The 18591-nt window shown below is 41.2% G+C and overlaps 2 protein-coding genes across 3 annotated transcripts in view; both read left to right on the plus strand.

The window, feature by feature from the left end:
• The window catches only part of atp10d (ATPase phospholipid transporting 10D), a 63239-nt gene extending 55533 nt beyond the window's left edge, over positions 1-7706 (plus strand). The window contains exons 21-24 of one of the 2 annotated variants that reach the window (XM_062033892.1): positions 1035-1139; positions 1233-1420; positions 6402-6666; positions 6760-7706. In XM_062033892.1, the coding sequence (XP_061889876.1) occupies positions 1035-1139; positions 1233-1420; positions 6402-6642 (534 nt within the window). In that variant the 3' untranslated portion in view covers positions 6643-6666; positions 6760-7706. Of the gene's footprint in view, positions 1-1034; positions 1140-1232; positions 1421-6401; positions 6667-6759 lie in introns of those variants that run through there. The other variant, XR_009824155.1, reaches the window with a different exon arrangement.
• The window catches only part of dapp1 (dual adaptor of phosphotyrosine and 3-phosphoinositides), a 49734-nt gene continuing 38710 nt past the window's right edge, over positions 7568-18591 (plus strand). Inside the window, exons 1-4 of the mRNA XM_062035138.1 lie at positions 7568-7587; positions 10512-10634; positions 12562-12684; positions 12852-12985. Coding sequence (XP_061891122.1) covers positions 7568-7587; positions 10512-10634; positions 12562-12684; positions 12852-12985 — 400 coding nt within the window. The remainder of the gene's footprint in view (positions 7588-10511; positions 10635-12561; positions 12685-12851; positions 12986-18591) is intronic.

The raw sequence follows: 18591 nt of genomic DNA on the forward strand, positions 1-18591 counted from the left end.
GACACAAAAACATATTTTAGACTCATCATATAAAATGTACATTATTAGTGAGCTCATTTCCATATGTTATGAAGGTAGTTTTGTCATAGTTTTCATGTTGCTAGTCTAATTTTTACATTAGCCTCCATAGTGCTGGCATGTGTTCCAGCTGTGCCACTCTGATCATATACTGGACACTATTTGGAGTACTGATCATATACTGGACACTATTTGGAGTAATGATCATATACTGGACACTATTTGGAGTACTAATCATATACTGGACACTATTTGGAGTACTGATCATATACTGGACACTATTTGGAGTACTGATCATATATTGGACACTATTTGGAGTACTGACCATATACTGGACACTATTTGGAGTACTAATCATATACTGGACACTATTTGGAGTACTGATCATATACTGGACACTATTTGGAGTAATGGCCATATACTGGACACTATTTGGAGTACTGATCATATACTGGACACTATTTGGAGTACTGATCATATACTGGACACTATTTGGAGTAATGATCATATACTGGACACTATTTGGAGTACTGATCATATACTGGACACTATTTGGAGTACTGATCATATACTGGACACTATTTGGAGTAATGGCCATATACTGGACACTATTTGGAGTACTGATCATATACTGGACACTATTTGGAGTAATGGCCATATACTGGACACTATTTGGAGTACTGATCATATACTGGACACTATTTGGAGTACTGATCATATACTGGACACTATTTGGAGTACTGATCATATACTGGACACTATTTGGAGTAATGGCCATATACTGGACACTATTTGGAGTACTGATCATATACTGGACACTATTTGGAGTAATGGCCATATACTGGACACTATTTGGAGTACTGATCATATACTGGACACTATTTGGAGTACTGATCATATACTGGGCACTATTTGGAGTACTGATCATATACTGCACACTATTTGGAGTACTGATCATATACTGGACACTATTTGGAGTAATCATCACATTATTGCTGTCAATGTGTGTGTCTCAGGCCTATGCTGGATCGGATATTGGCCTGTTGTCCTTGGGCTCGCCAATCAACGCCTCGGCCCTCCTGGTCATCCTGCTGCACCAGGTCCTGGAGAGCCACACTCTGGTCGGTTCTTATTCCAACAATGTCCAGTACTTGGACACACGTGTGAAGATCCACCTGTGTAGGTGATGACGTTATTGTCGCGTGGCTCTGCAGACGTGGATTCATGTCGGGGTGTTGGTGCTGAGCGCTGGCTCCTACTTTGGCTTTGTGCTGCTCTTCAGTGTTTGCTGTGTGACCTGCAGTCCCCCCACCAACCCTGTGGGTGTAGAAGGACTCCAGATGTCCCATCCTCTCTTCTACGTGGTGTGTGCTCTCACCATTGTGACAGCGCTGTTACCCAGGTAAACACACACAACCTGAGCTACTAAAATCCCACATACATATATACCAGGGGTGTCCAAACTTTTTCCACTGAGGGCCGCACACGGAAAAATGAAAGCATGCAGGGGCCATTTTGATAGTTTTCATTTTTAAATCATACCAACATATATGGATTTAGGGGTTTGTTTACCTTCAGGGCTCCCGGGGACCATAAAGGGTCTAAGTCATTAAAATGTTAAAAACAAGTCAAATTATTATTTTTTTATTTATTTATTCAACACTTACAGTAAATCTCTACAGCAGGGGTCACCAACGCGGTGCCAGCGGGCACCAGGTAGCCCGTAAGGACCAGATGAGTAGCCCGCCGGCCTGTTCTAAAAACAGCTCAAATAGCAGCACTTACCAGTGAGCTGCCTCTATTTTTTAAATTGTATTTATTTACTAGCAAGCTGGTCTCGCTTTGCCCGACATTTTTAATTCTAAGAGAGACAAAACTCAAATAGAATTTGAAAATCCAAGAAAATATTTTAAAGACTTGGTCTTCACTTGTTTAAATAAATTCATTCATTTTTTTACTTTGCTTCTTATAACTTTCAGAAAGACAATTTTAGAGAAAAAATACAACCTTAAAAATGATTTTAGGATTTTTAAACACATATACCTTTTTACCTTTTGAATTCCTTCCTCTTCTTTCCTGACAATTTAAATCAATGTTGAAGTAATTTTTTTATTTTTATTGTAAAGAATAATAAATACATTTTAATTTAATTCTTCATTTTAGCTTCTGTTTTTTTCAACAAAGAATATTTGTGAAATAATTCTTCAAACTTATTATGATTAAAATTCAAAAAAATTATTCTGGCAAATCTAGAAAATCTGTAGAATCAAATTTAAATCTTATTTCAAGGTCTTTTGAATTTCTTTTAACATTTTTGTTCTGGAAAATCTAAAATAAATAATGACTTTGTTAGAAATATAGCTTGGTCCAATTTGTTATATATTCTAACAAAGTGTAGATCGGATTTTAACCTATTTAAAACATGTCATCAAAATTCTAAAATTAATCTTAATCAGGAAAAATTACTAATGATGTTCCATAAATTATTTTTTTTAAGTTTTTCTCTTCTTTTTTTCGGTTGAATTTTGAATTTTAAAGAGTCGAAATTGAAGATAAACTATGTTTCAAAATTTAATTGTCATTTTTTCGTGTTTTCTCCTCTTTTAAACCGTTCAATTAAGTGTAAATATCACTAATTATTAATAATAACATAGAGTTAAAGGTAAATTGAGAAAATTGGCTATTTCTGGCATTTTATTGAAGTGTGTATCAAACTGGTAGCCCTTCGCATTAATCACTACCCAAGAAGTAGCTCTTGGTTTCAAAAAGGTTGGTGACCCCTGCCCTACAGTATATCAACTTCAGGTTGATATAAAGTTAAAAAAAACAAAAAGGTTTTTTATAGTAAAAGTGAAATATGCAGTATTTCCCCCACTGCCCAAAACATTTAGAAAGCAATGTTTGATGGGAAGTCATTAGAGCCTTAAAAAGATCAATAATGCAGGACAACATTGATTTTAATTAATTGTTATTTTTGAGTAATCACAGTGAAAAGATAAATAAAATACCATGAAATATATTTGAGATCCAAAAGGTGCCCCACTCATAAAGTGATACATTTGTATTAGTTTTTTTAAGTTACGAGATCAACTTCAGATATATCTGTCCGTTTTACGTTTGAACTATTATTTTGTTTGTTTTATGCTCTTTTGTCAAAGAAAACGTTGATGTTTTTGTATGGCAACCACACAATATATGCAATATTTTCCGCATAAAACATTTTAAAGTGAAATATTTGAAATAATTGGAGCCTTGAATAGGTCAATAATTTATTATAACATTGACTTTTTTTTTGTTTTTTTGAACAATGGCAAAAAAAAGAAAAATAAAGATAGACCAAAGAAAATAAACAGGCTGCATGGCAGCTTTGTGTCAACATTGCAACTTTTTCTCGTTAGATTTCACCTCATTCCACTTTTTTTAATGGTTTTTTTTTTATTTTTGCAATAGCATTTCCAGTATGTGTGGCGGGCCGCTAAACAATTAGCTGTCGGACTCACTTCGACGCACAGCAAGGGCTCTGGAACCAGTTCTCTGGAGAGGGGCTGGACTCTCTTCCACACTGGCGTTGCCGGCAGTGAGAGGCGACGGGCTGGGGTGGCAATTGTTGTTGCCCCCCGGCTCAGAGCCTGCATGTTGGAGTTCAACCCGGTGGACGAGAGGGTAGCTTCCCTCCGCCTTCGGGTGGGGGAACGGGTCCTGACTGATGTTTGCGCTTACGCGCCAAACCGCAGCTCAGAGTACCCACCCTTTTTGGATTTGCTCGAGGGAGTACTTGAGAGTGCTCCCCCGGGTGATTCCCTCGTTCTACTGGGGGACTTTAACGCTCATGTTGGCAGCGACAGTGAAACCTGGAGAGGCGTGATTGGGAAGAATGGCCGCCCGGATCTGAACCAGAGTGGTGTTTTGTTATTGGACTTTTGTGCCCGTCACAGATTGTCCATAACGAACACCATGTTCAAACATAAGGGTGTCCATATGTGCACTTTGCACCAGGACACCCTAGGCCGCAGTTCCATGATCGACTTTGTAGTTGCGTCGTCGGATTTGCGGCCTCATGTTTTGGACACTCGGGTGAAGAGAAGGGCGGAGCTTTCTACCGATCACCACCTGGTGGTGAGTTGGCTGCGATGGTGGGGGAGGATGCCGGACAGACCTGGCAGGCCCAAACGCATTGTGAGGGTCTGCTGGGACCGTCTGGCAGAGTCTCCTGTCAGAGAGAGTTTCAATTCCCACCTCCGGAAGAACTTTGAACATGTCACGAGGGAGGTGCTGGACATTGAGTCCGAATGGACCATGTTCCGCACCTCTATTGTCGAGGCGGCTGATTGGAGCTGTGGCCGCAAGGTAGTTGGTGCCTGTCGTGGCGGTAATCCTAGAACCCGCTGGTGGACACCGGCGGTGAGGGATGCCGTCAAGCTGAAGAAGGAGTCCTATCGGGTTCTTTTGGCTCATAGGACTCCTGAGGCAGCGGACAGGTACCGACAGGCCAAGCGGTGTGCGGCTTCGGCGGTCGCGGAGGCAAAAACTCGGACATGGGAGGAGTTGGGGGAAGCCATGGAAAACGACTTCCGGACGGCTTCAAAGCAACTCTGGACCATCATCCGCCGCCTCAGGAAGGGGAAGCAGTGCACTGTCAACACCGTGTATGGTGAGGATGGTGTTCTGCTGACCTCGACTGCGGATGTTGTGGATCGGTGGAGGGAATACTTCGAAGACCTCCTCAATCCCACCAACACGTCTTCCTATGAGGAAGCAGTGCCTGGGGAATCTGTGGTGGGCTCTCCTATTGCTGGGGCTGAGGTTGCTGAGGTAGTTAAAAAGCTCCTCAGTGGCAAGGCCCCGGGGGTGGATGAGATCCGCCCGGAGTTCCTTAAGGCTCTGGATGCTGTGGGGCTGTCTTGGTTGACAAGACTCTGCAGCATCGCATGGACATTGGGGGCGGTACCTTTGGATTGGCAGACCGGGGTGGTGGTTCCTCTCTTTAAGAAGGGGAACCGGAGGGTGTGTTCTAACTATCGTGGGATCACACTCCTCAGCCTTCCCGGTAAGGTCTATTCAGGTGTGCTGGAGAGGAGGCTACGCCGGATAGTTGAACCTCGGATTCAGGAGGAACAGTGTGGTTTTGGTCCTGGTGGTGGAACTGTGGACCAGCTCTATACTCGCGGCAGGATCCTTGAGGGTGCATGGGAGTTTGCCCAACCAGTCTACATGTGTTTTGTGGACTTGGAGAAGGCATTGGACCGTGTCCCTCGGGAAGTCCTGTGGGGAGTGCTCAGAGAGTATGGGGTATCGGACTGTCTGATTGTGGCGGTCCGCTCCCTGTATGATAAGTGTCAGAGCTTGGTCCGCATTGCCGGCAGTAAGTCGGACACGTTTCCAGTGAGGGTTGGACTCCGCCAAGGCTGCCCTTTGTCACCCATTCTGTTCTGAACTTTTATGGACAGAATTTCTAGGCACAGTCAAGGCGTTGAGGGGATCCGGTTTGGTGGCTGCAGGATTAGGTCTCTGCTTTTTGCAGATGATGTGGTCCTGATGGCTTCATCTGGCCAGGATCTTCAGCTCTCACTGGATCGGTTCGCAGCCGAGTGTGAAGCGACTGGGATGAGAATCAGCACCTCCAAGTCAGAGTCCATGGTTCTCGCCCGGAAAAGGGTGGAGTGCCATCTCCGGGTTGCGGAGGAGACCCTGCCCCAAGTGGAGGAGTTCAAGTACCTCGGAGTCTTGTTCACGAGTGAGGGAAGAGTGGATGGTGAGATGGACAGGCGGATCGGTGCGGCGTCTTCAGTAATGCGGACGCTGTATCGATCCGTTGTGGTGAAGAAGGAGCTGAGCCGGAAGGCAAAGCTCTCAATTTACCGGTCGATCTACGTTCCCATCCTCACCTATGGTCATGAGCTTTGGGTTATGACCGAAAGGACAAGATCACGGGTACAAGCGGCCCAAATGAGTTTACTCCGCCGGGTAGCGGGTCTCTCCCTTAGAGATAGGGTGAGAAGCTCTGTCATCCGGGAGGAGCTCAAAGTAAAGCCGCTGCTCCTCCACATGGAGAGGAGCCAGATGAGGTGGTTCGGGCATCTGGTCAGGATGCCACCCGAAAACCTCCCTAGGGAGGTGTTTAGGGCACGTCTGACCGGTAGGAGGCCACGGGGAAGACCCAGGACACGTTGGGTAGACTATGTCTCCCGGCTGGCCTGGGAACGCCTCGGGATCCCCCGGGAAGAGCTGGACGAAGTGGCTGGGGAGAGGGAAGTCTGGGCTTCCCTGCTTAGGCTGCTGCCCCCGCGACCCGACCTCGGATAAGCGGAAGAAGATGGATGGATGGATGGATAGCATTTATAATGTTGTCTTACATTGACAATGCTGCTCTGCTCTCTCTGCAGGCTCCTGGTCCGGGTCCTCTACAACACCATGCACTTCTCCCCTCCAAGACTAGCCACTTACTGGGCCAAAGTAGAAGCTCAGAGGGGCCACAGAAGAATGTGCTGCCGCAGCTTCAAGCTCTCCATGACGGAGTGTGGTGATGACCAGCACACCTTGGAGTGTGGTGATGACCAGCACACCTTGGAGTGTGATGATGACCAGCACACCTTGGATCACAGCACACAGTCGGTCATCTTCTGACCTTTGAGAAGTTCAAATGAAAAGGTGCAAAACTCTTTTTTTTTTTTGTGGTCTATTTATGCTACTTCCTGGTTTGTGGTGTACAAATGAGTTTGTGTCCCCTTTCTGTCCTCACAGCTGCCAACACCAAGTGAAGTGTTGGAGTTCACCGCTGTATTTATATCTCTACTTTACTCAAGTCCTGGAAACATTCCAGGACACAAGCTGTCAGGTCTGGGGATGTTACACTCCAAAATGCTGTCAGGTGTGGGGTGTTACACTCCAAAATGCTGTCAGGTGTGGGGTGTTACACTCCAAAATGCTGTCAGAAATAACAGACAGACAGGGCTTTGCTGTCCGTAACACACACACACACACACACTGCAAAATGAGCTAACGTTACGCTAAAAGCGAATTAGCCTTCACCTCAAGCCAGGACTGCGAGCGAGCTGAGCTGCCTTTTATATTTCTAGAAGGTCAACGGGCTCATAGTGATGTCACTAGTAGTTGAATGGGAGGTGTTTATTATCATTTGGGGAGAGTCTGCTGCCTGATGCTTACCTGCTAAACGCTAAGCACTGACTACATGCGCTCTGAATATGCACTGCTGATTGGCTGTTACCGCTCTGTTTGTAACCAATCAGATGGTTGTGTGGGTGGGACAATGCTGCGTGTGTACCAATCAGATGGTTGTGTGGGTGGGACAATGCTGGGTGCTGTGTAGAGGACTGACAGAGGCAGAAGGGGCTACTTAATATGTTCGTGTGGAAACTCGTTCGGTACACCTCCGAACCGAACCGAAACCCCCTTACCGAAACTTTTCAGTACAAATACACGTACCGTTACACCCCTACAAAGCAGACTGTATCAGTTATTGTCCGCCATGTATGTCACGGACTCAACGTCTAGGTCCAGAGTATATAAAGTCAGCAAAAAGGAATAGACGATGAAGGTGAAGGCAAAAGAGTGAGGAGTGTCCTGACCACATATCTACATCCCTAGATTGATTGTTGTCAAATGTTCTTGATCACATTGTTTACATGTTTAATAAAGATGTGATTAATGTATGATGTCTCAGGTGTGAGTCACTACCATAGGGCCCCACAGCACACTGGATTCCAGGTCATTGAAATAGCACAACACTGGATATTGTTCAGATAAGTTACATTTAACAACTTGCACACAAAGCAACACTGGAGGTGACTATGACGTGTGCATAGGTCATGTTGAAGGAGTGGAGGGGGTCTTAAACAACCATTGTGTGTGTGTGTGGACAAGGATAAGGTTAGGTGAGCTACGGTGTGCAGTGAAGCATGTTTAGCTATTCCTCGTCCTGCAGTGATAATGATACTTGCAAGAAACTTACTTTATTTGTTGCCATGGAGGCCAGGATTAGTGATTTAGAAGTAGTTAAAACACTGTGGATGGATGTTAGCCGCTAGCTAGCGAGCCATGTCTTAAAGCAGCTCTTCCTGAGGGTGTTTCAGTGTTTGTCGCTGATCTAGTGACACATGCAGATAATATAATTATAATGGGGGATCACATCTTTATCTTTACTTTTTACACCAAAATGCGTCCATTCTCCCTTTTCTGTCTACACACTGTGTCTGCTTGTAAGTACTCTGTGTGTGTGCCCTGCCCAACATGCTCCTCTGCTCCTAAAACCAGCAATGTCACCACGTGGCGATGACTGGGGGTTGGGGGGGCGGCGGACTGGTACTTTTCAGAGGCGGTATAGTACCGAATATGATTCATTAGTATCGCGGTACCCTACGGTATACCTTACAACCCTACACTGAATACATCTGAATGGTTGAAGATGGAAGGTTCTGGTGGAAAAGAAACCTTCTTGCCTGGATGAGGCTGGATGTCGTGTGTGCACAACATCATTAATAAGCAGATATTAACAGTAAATGAACAAATAGATGAATAATCCATGTTTACAGTTTGTCCCTCATAATGTGTACAAAATAATAGGTGTATAAATGACACAATATGTTACTGCATAGACTAATTAGGAGTCTTTGTTTGTTTACTTACTACTAAAAGACAAGTTGTCTAGTATGTTGACTATTTTATTGAAGGACTAAATGACAATAATAAACATATGTTTCATGTACACTAACATTTGTTGTTACAATAATGACATTTTTTTGTGTCCTCTTTATTTAGAAAAGTATCACGTAGATCATAATATACGTTTAAAAAAAATGAAAGATGTGATGCCAAAAAATATCGATGTAATGATAGTAGTATCGACTCGATACACTCCTGTACTTGGTATCATTACAGTGGATGTCAGGTGTAGATCCACTCATGGCATTTGTTTACATTGTGACGCCGGTGAGCTATTGTATCCTCCTACGCTGTGTAGTGAAGCATGTTTAGCTATTCCTCCTCCTCCAGTGATAATGATACCTGTAAGAAACTTACTTTATTTGTCGCCATGGAGACAAACATTAATAATAATAATAATGACATTTTTTGTGGTCCCCTTTATTTAGAAAAGTATCATAATATACGTTTTATAAACACGAAAGATTTTGTGATGCCAAAAAATATCGACGCAATCATAGCAGTATCGACTCGATACACTCCTGTACTTGGTATCATTACAGTGGATGTCAGGTGTAGATCCACCCATGGCATTTGTTTACATTGTGATGCCGGTGAGCTATTGTATCCTCCTACGCTGTGTAGTGAAGCATGTTTAGCTATTCCTCCTCCTCCAGTGATAATGGTACTTGTAAGAAACTTACTTTATTTGTCGCCATGGAGACAAGCATTAATAATAATAATAATGACATTTTTTGTGGTCCCCTTTATTTAGAAAAGTATCAGAAAGTATCGTAATATACGTTTTATAAAATGAAAGATTTTGTGATGCCAAAAAATATCGAGGCAATCATAGTAGTATCGACTCGATACACTCCTGTACTTGGTATCATTACAGTGGATGTCAGGTGTAGATCCACCCATGGCATTTGTTTACATTGTGACGGTGGTGAGCTATTGTATCCTCCTACGCTGTGTAGTGAAGCATGTTTGGCTATTCCTCCTCCTCCAGTGATAAAGATACTTGTAAGAAACGTACTTTATTTGTCGCCATGGAGACAAGCATTAATAATAATAATAATGACATTTTTTGTGGTCCCCTTTATTTAGAAAAGTATCATAATATACGTTTTATAAAAACGAAAGATTTTGTGATGCCAAAAAATATTGACGCAATCATAGCAGTATCGACTCGATACACTCCTGTACTTGGTATCATTACAGTGGATGTCAGGTGTAGATCCACCCATGGCATTTGTTTACATTGTGATGCCGGTGAGCTATTGTATCCTCCTACGCTGTGTAGTGAAGCATGTTTGGCTATTCCTCCTCCTCCAGTGATAATGTTCTTGTAAGAAACTTACTTTATTTGTCGCCATGGAGACAAGCATTAATAATAATAATAATGACATTTTTTGTGGTCGCCTTTATTTGTAAAAGTATCTAAATACATGTTGGTACCGGTACCAACATATAGGTACTATGTTGGTACCGGTACCAACATATAGTTACTATGTTGACCACACCAGTTCCGTGTTTGTTGGGTCATTCAAATACAAAAAGTCAAAAAGTTGCTGGTCCAGTTCGGTTCAAAGAAAAATAAAATGTGTGGGACTCTGACATGTTTCCAGAAGATTCTCCCAAACTCTGGACTGAACTTTGAGTCCATGGTCCTTAAAGCCAGCAGAGCTGCAGTGACTGACACTACTAATACACCCAAATGAAATCCCGGTCTGGTTCTCAGGATTATACTAAATAAGACTTAGTGTAAAAAAAAACCCTGAGCAGGTTTGAGCGTGTGCTTGTTCCAAGTCTGCAGATCTACTTCCTGTTAGGCGTGCCGCTCTGCTTTCACTTCCTCTTGCACGCTGGCTGCACAACAGCAGTCGTCTGCGTGCGTCCACCTTCTCCGCTCGTGCATCTGGCGAGGACATGATCGATGAGCTGGAGACTTTGGGGTAAGTTTCTGGGATTCTCACCCGCCGGCCGTCATGTCGCCGTTTAAAGCGGGGAAAAAGAGGCAGTTTTAAATCAGGTGTTGGGGTCGGCAAAGGTAAACAAATGACGGTCCGAACTACCTTTTAAACAGGACAGGAAGCAAGGAATCAAACAGGGACCGCCCCCATTTATTTATTTGGCCACTCCCTGATTACATAGCTGAAGCTGCTTCTAAGGGGAGGGGTCACATTATGCAGCGGCCCAGCACTGGGTCATAAACAGTTCAAACTAAATGTGCTTGGAGCGGTGTCAGGTTTGCCCCCTCTCTGCTCATCCGCCTCATTGTCATTTCTGTATTGTTTTTTATTTTCGCTAACTGCTTATTTGCTATCACTTTTACCATCATATATGTCGTATTTGCTGATATTGCTCTATTGTTGTTGTTGTTGTTGTTGTGTTTGCTGTTGTTGTTTTTGTCTCTCTGTCTAATCCCCCTCTTGTCCCCACAATTCCCCCCTCTGTCTTCCTTTTTTCTCTCTTTCTATCCCCTCCTGCTCCGGCCCGGCTGCACCAAATGATAACATAAATACATTTAATAAAGTCAAATACAAATAAGGCAACAAGAGAAGTATCCTACACTTCTCTTTTGTAAAGTAAATCTGAACAGCCGATATGGGCATCTACATCTACTATATGATTTGTCTGAGAAGCTGGACAGGACAAAAAAAAAAAAAAAAAAGTTAGCTCATGAGGAGAGCGCGTGGAACTGCACCCTCGTACTTGGTCACCCCACGCCCCCATTTATTTGGCCACGCCCTGATTACTTAGCTGAAGCTGCTTCTAAGGGGAGGGGTCACATTATGCAGCAGCCCAGCACTGGGTCATAAACTGTTCAAACTAAATGTGCTTGGAGCGGTGTCAGGTTTGCCCCATCTCTGCTCGTCCGCCCTATCTATAAAAAACAATAACACAAAATAAATGCATTATTAGATGTGATATTTGTCTCCTAAACCTGTCCTTACTTTACTGAAGGTGGTACCATTCAGACCTGTCCTTACTTTACTGAAGGTGGTACCATTCAGAACTGTCCTTACTCTTACTGAAGGTGGTACCATTCAGAACTGTCCTTACTCTTACTGAAGGTGGTACCATTCAGAACTGTCCTTACTTTACTGAAGGTGGTACCATTCAGACCTGTCCTTACTTTACTGAAGGTGGTACCATTCAGACCTGTCCTTACTCTTACTGAAGGTGGTACCATTCAGAACTGTCCTTACTCTTACTGAAGGTGGTACCATTCAGAACTGTCCTTACTCTTACTGAAGGTGGTACCATTCAGACCTGTCCTTACTCTTACTGAAGGTGGTACCATTCAGACCTGTCCTTACTCTTACTGAAGGTGGTACCATTCAGAACTGTCCTTACTTTACTGAAGGTGGTACCATTCAGACCTGTCCTTACTTTACTGAAGGTGGTACCATTCAGAACTGTCCTTACTCTTACTGAAGGTGGTACCATTCAGAACTGTCCTTACTCTTACTGAAGGTGGTACCATTCAGACCTGTCCTTACTTTACTGAAGGTGGTACCATTCAGACCTGTCCTTACTCTTACTGAAGGTGGTACCATTCAGACCTGTCCTTACTCTTACTGAAGGTGGTACCATTCAGAACTGTCCTTACTTTACTGAAGGTGGTACCATTCAGAACTGTCCTTACTCTTACTGAAGGTGGTACCATTCAGAACTGTCCTTACTTTACTGAAGGTGGTACCATTCAGAACTGTCCTTACTCTTACTGAAGGTGGTACCATTCAGAACTGTCCTTACTCTTACTGAAGGTGGTACCATTCAGAACTGTCCTTACTTTACTGAAGGTGGTACCATTCAGACCTGTCCTTACTTTACTGAAGGTGGTACCATTCAGAACTGTCCTTACTCTTACTGAAGGTGGTACCATTCAGAACTGTCCCGTCACGCTGCTGAGGCTCTCCTGTTGTCCAACGGAGGTGATGGAAGTTACCTGCTGAGGAACAGCAATGAAGGTCCAGGACATTTTGCCTTGTCCGTCAGGTAAGTCCTTGTCTCCTCACCAAGTGAAGAAGTGGTAGGTGGAAGAAGTGGTAGGTGGAAGAAGTGGTATGTGGTCCTGGCTGCAAAGACCAAGGTCGCCCTCCTCCTCCATCTAGTACTACTTTCATATTCCTTCAAAGGTCTAGTAAGTTGAAATGTTCCGGCAGGGCGAAGGACTCGGTGAAGCATTACCAGGTGAGGCGCAGAGACCACACCTACGTCTTCGGCTTCACTACTTTTGCAACGCTTGAGAACTTCATCCACCACTTTGCCAACCAGCCGCTGGTGGGAAGTGAAACTGGTAAATATGCCAACACTTTATTATTATTATTATTTCTTTATACCTTTTTGAGGACCTGAACACGTATGACAAGTCACCAAATGTTGAGTATTAGGTGTGGCAAACACAATTGTATTTTTCGGGTTCCTGACTACGAATGTTTAAAATTGGCTTTTTAGCGCCACTTTAAAAATGAGTAAATATTAGCCCCTCCCACCAGTTTCACATATCAAAATAAAAATCCCTGAACACGTCTAATTTGTTGTTATTTTTCTCCGTGTTTCGGTGCCTTTCTGAGGACCTTAACATGTACGAAAAGTCACCAAATGTTGAAGGTGCTTTAGGTATGGCAAAAGGTTGAATTTTTTTTTTTAATTGGCTTTTAGCGCCACTTTAACAATGACTAAAAATTAGCCCCTCCCACCAGTTTCACATATCAACACCGTGTTTCGGTGCTTTTTTGAGGACCTTAAAATGTATGAAAAGTCACCAAATGTTGACGGTGCTTTAGGTATGGCAAAATATGTTATATTTTGGGGGGCACGAAAACAACTCTTAAAAATTGTCTTTTTAGCGCCACCTTAAAAATGATTACAAAATGAGCTCCTCCCACCAGTTTCACATATCAACATAAAAATTGCTGAACACGTCTAATTTGTTGTTATTTTCCCCGTGTTTTGACACCTTTTTGAGGACCTTTACACGTATGAAAAGTCACCAAATGTTGAAGGTGCTTTAGGTATGGCAAAGAAACATTTATTTTGGGGGTCCTGAAATCGCTGGAAACGCCTAATTTGTTATATTTTTGTGTTTTGACAACTTTTTGAGGACCTTGACATGCATAAAAAGTCCCCAAATGTTGCACCCGCATTAGGTATGGCAAAAGATTTATCTTTTTTGGTACGGAAAACGCATTTTTAAAATTGGCTTTTAGCGCCACCTTAAAAATGAGTAAAAATGAGCTCCTCCCACCAGTTTCACATATCAACACCAAAATTGCTGAACACGTCTAATTTGTTGTTATTTTCCCCCCGTGTTTTGACGCCTTTTTGAGGACCTTAACATGTGCAAAAAGTCACCAAATTTTGAAGGTGCTTTAGGTATGGCAAAAGATTAAAAAAAATTTTAATTAGCTTTTAGCGCCACCTTAAAATTGAGTAAAAATGAGCTCCTCCCACCAGTTTCACATATCAACACCAAAATTGCTGAACACGTCTAATTTGTTGTTATTTTTCTCCGTGTTTCGGCACCTTTTTGAGGACCTTAACATGTACGAAAAGTCACCAAATTTTGCAGGTGTTAGGTATGGCAAAATATTTAATTTTTTTTTGGTACGGAAAACAAATTTTAAAAATTGGCTTTTAGCGCCACTTTAAAAATGAGTAAAAATGAGCTCCTCCCACCAGTTTCACATATCAACATAAAAATTGCTGAACACGTCTAATTTGTTGTTATTTTTCTCCGTGTTTCGGCGCCTTTTTGAGGATTTTAAAATGTACAAAAAGTCACCAAATGTTGAAGGTGCTTTAGGTATGGCAAACAAAATTGTATTTTGGGGGTCCTGAAAACACATTTTTAAAATTGGCTTTTAGCGCCACCTTAAAAATGAGTAAAAATGAGCTCCTCCCACCAGTTTCACATATCAACACCAAAATTGCTGAACACATCTAATTTGTTGTTATTTTTCTCGTGTTTTGACGCCTTTTTGAGGACCTTAACATGTGCAAAAAGTCACCAAATTTTGAAGGTGCTTTAGGTATGGCAAAAGATTAAAAAAAAATGTTAATTAGCTTTTAGCGCCACCTTAAAAATGAGTAAAAATGAGCCCCTCCCACCAGTTTCACATATCAACACCAAAATTGCTGAACACGTCTAATTTGTTGTTATTTTTCTCCGTGTTTCGGCACCTTTTTGAGGGCCTTAACATGTACGAAAAGTCACCAAATGTTGAAGGTGCTTTAGGTATGGCTAAAGATTAAAACATTTTTTTTAATTAGCTTTTAGCGCCACCTTAAAAATGAGTAAAACATTTGCCCCTCCCACCAGTTTCACATATCAACACCAAAATTGCTGAACACGTCTAATTTGTTGTTATTTTCCTCCGTGTTTTGACACATTTTTGAGGACCTTAACATGTACAAAAAGTCACCAAGTTTTGCAGGCGTTAGGTATGGCAAAAGATTTAATTTTTTTTTGGTACGGAAAACAAATTTTAAAAATTGGCTTTTAGCGCCACTTTAAAAATGAGTAAAAATGAGCTCCTCCCACCAGTTTCACATATCAACATAAAAATTGCTGAATGCGTCTCTTTAGTTGTATTTTTCTCCGTGTTTTGAAGCCTTTTTGAGGGCCTTAACATGTAAGGAAAGTCACCAAATGTTGCAGGTGTTAGGTATGGCAAAATATTTAATTTTTTTTGGTACGGAAAACACATTTTAAAAATTGGCTTTTAGCGCCACTTTAAAAATGAGTAAAAATGAGCTCCTCCCACCAGTTTCACATATCAACATAAAAATTGCTGAATACGTCTAATTTGTTGTTATTTTTCTCCGTGTTTCGGCACCTTTTTGAGGGCCTTAACATGTACGAAAAGTCACCAAATGTTGAAGGTGCTTTAGGTATGGCAAACAAAATTGTATTTTGCGGGTCCCGAAAACACATTTTTAAAATTAGCTTTTAGCGCCACCTTAAAAATGAGTAAAAATGAGCTCCTCCCACCAGTTTCACATAGCGACATAAAAATTGCTGAACACATCTAATTTGTTGTTATTTTTTGACACATTTTTGAGGAATTTAACATGTACGAAAGGTCTCCAAATGTTGCAGGCACTTTAGGTATGGCAAAAGATTAAATTTTTTTTGGTCCCGAAAACTAATTTTAAAAAATTGGCTTTTTAGCGGCACTTTAAAAATGAGTAAAAATGAGCTCCTCCCCCCAGTTTTACATATCAACACCAAAATCACTGAACACATCTTAGTTGTTGTTATTTTCCTCTGTGTTTTGACACATTTTTGAGGACCTTAACATGTACGAAAAGTCACCATATTTTGCAGGTGTTAGGTATGGCAAAAGATTTAATTTTTTTTGGTACGGAAAACAAATTTTTTAAATTGGCTTTTTAGCACCGACCTTAAAAATGAGTAAAAATGAGCTCCTCCCACCAGTTTCACATATCGACATAAAAATTGCTGAACACGTCTAATTTGTTGTTATTTTTCTCCGTGCTTCGGCGCCTTTTTGAGGACTTTAACATGTGCAAAAAGTCACCAAATTTTGCAGGCACTTTAGGTATGGCAAAATATATATATATTTTTTTTTGGTAAGGGAAATTAATTTTTTATAATTTGGCTTTTAGCACCAACCCTAAAAATGAGTAAAAATGAGCTCCTCCCACCAGTTTCACATATCAACACCAAAATTGCTGAACACGTCTAATTTCTTGTTATTTTTCTCCGCGTTTCGACGCCTTTTTGAGGACCTTAAAATGTACGAAAAGTCACCAAATGTTGAAGGTGTTAGGTATGGCAAACAAAATTGTATTTTGCGGGTCCCGAAAACACATTTTTAAAATTGGCTTTTAGCGCCACCTTAAAAATGAGTAAAAATGAGCTCCTCCCACCAGTTTCACATATCAACACCAAAATTACTGAACACGTCTAATTTGTTGTTATTTTTCTCCGTGTTTCGGCACCTTTTTGAGGACTTTAACATGTGCAAAAAGTCACCAAATCTTGCAGGCACTTTAGGTATGGCAAAATATATATATGTTTTTTTTTGGTACGGAAAATGAATTTTTTTATAATTTGGCTTTTAGCACCAAACCTAAAAATGAGTAAAAATGAGCTCCTCCCACCAGTTTCACATATCAACACCAAAATTGCTGAACACGTCTAATTTGTTGTTATTTTCCTCCGCGTTTTGACACATTTTTGAGGACCTTAACATGTACGAAAAGTCACCAAATTTTGCAGGCGTTAGGTATAGCAAAAGATTAAATTTTTTTTTGGTACAGAAAACAAATTTTAAAAATGGGCTTTTAGCGCCACTTTAAAAATGAGTAAAAATGAGCTCCTCCCACCAGTTTCACATATCAACACCAAAATTGCTGAACACGTCTAATTTGTTGTTATTGTCCCCCGTGTTTTGACACCTTTTTGAGGACCTTTACACGTATGAAAAGTCACCAAATGTTGAAGGTGCTTTAGGTATGGCAAAGAAACATTTATTTTGGGGGTCCTGAAATCGCTGGAAACGCCTAATTTGTTATATTTTTGTGTTTTGACACCTTTTTGAGGACCTTGACATGCATAAAAAGTCCCCAAATGTTGCACTCGCATTAGGTATGGCAAAAGATTTATTTTTTTTGGTACGGAAAACGCATTTTTAAAATTGGCTTTTAGCGCCACCTTAAAAATGAGTAAAAATTAGCTCCTCCCACCAGTTTCACATATCAACACCAACATCGCTGAATGCGTCTCTTTAGTTATATTTTTCTCTGTGTTTTTGCACCTTTTTGAGGACCTTAACATGTAAGAAAAGTCACCAAATGTTGAAAGTGCTTTAGGTATGGCAAAAGATGAAATGTTTTTTGGTAAGGAAAATGCATTTTTAAATTTGGCTTTTGGCGCCACTTTAAAAATGAGTAAAAATGAGCTCCTCCCACCAGTTTCACATATCAACACCAAAATCCCTGAACACGTCTAATTTGTTGTTATTTTTTTATCGTGTTTCGGCGCCTTTTTGAGGACCTTAACATGTACGAAAAGTCACCAAATGTTGAAGGTGCTTTAGGTATGGCTAAAGATAAAAAAAAATTTTTTAATTGGCTTTTAGCGCCACCTTAAAAATGAGTAAAATATTTGCCCCTCCCACCAGTTTCACATATCAACACTAAAATTGCTGAACACGTCTAATTTGTTGTTATTTTTCTCCGTGTTTCGGCACATTTTTGAGGACCTTAACATGTACGAAAAGTCACCAAATTTTGCAGGTGTTAGGTATGGCAAAAGATTTAATTTTTTTTGGTACGGAAAACAAATTTTTTAAATGGGCTTTTAGCGCCACTTTAAAAATGAGTAAAAATGAGCTCCTCCCACCAGTTTCACATATCAACACCAAAATTGCTGAACACGTCTAATTTGTTGTTATTTTTCTCGTGTTTTGACGCCATTTTGAGGACCTTAACATGTGCAAAAAGTCACCAAATTTTGCAGGCACTTTAGGTATGGCAAAATATATATATATATTTTTTGGTATGGAAAATTAATTTTTTATAATTTGGCTTTTAGCACCAACCCTAAAAATGAGTAAAAATGAGCTCCTCCCACCAGTTTCACATATCGACATAAAAATTGCTGAACACGTCTAATTTGTTGTTATTTTTCTCCGCATTTTGGCGGCTTTTTGAGGACTTTAACATGTGCAAAAAGTCACCAAATTCTGCAGGTGCATTAGGTATGGTAAAAGATTTTTATAATTTTTGGTCCCAAAAAAAAGGGTTTTTCCTTGCCCGGTTTAGATCAGGTGATGTTGATGTAAGTTTGTGAAATCCTTTGAAGACATTTGTGATCATCCTCTTTGATTGGTGGATTGACGATGGAAACAAAATGCTGTGAAACTGAAGAAC

This window comes from Entelurus aequoreus, linkage group LG23, assembly GCF_033978785.1.
Source record: "Entelurus aequoreus isolate RoL-2023_Sb linkage group LG23, RoL_Eaeq_v1.1, whole genome shotgun sequence".
NCBI classification, from domain to species: domain Eukaryota; kingdom Metazoa; phylum Chordata; class Actinopteri; order Syngnathiformes; family Syngnathidae; genus Entelurus; species Entelurus aequoreus.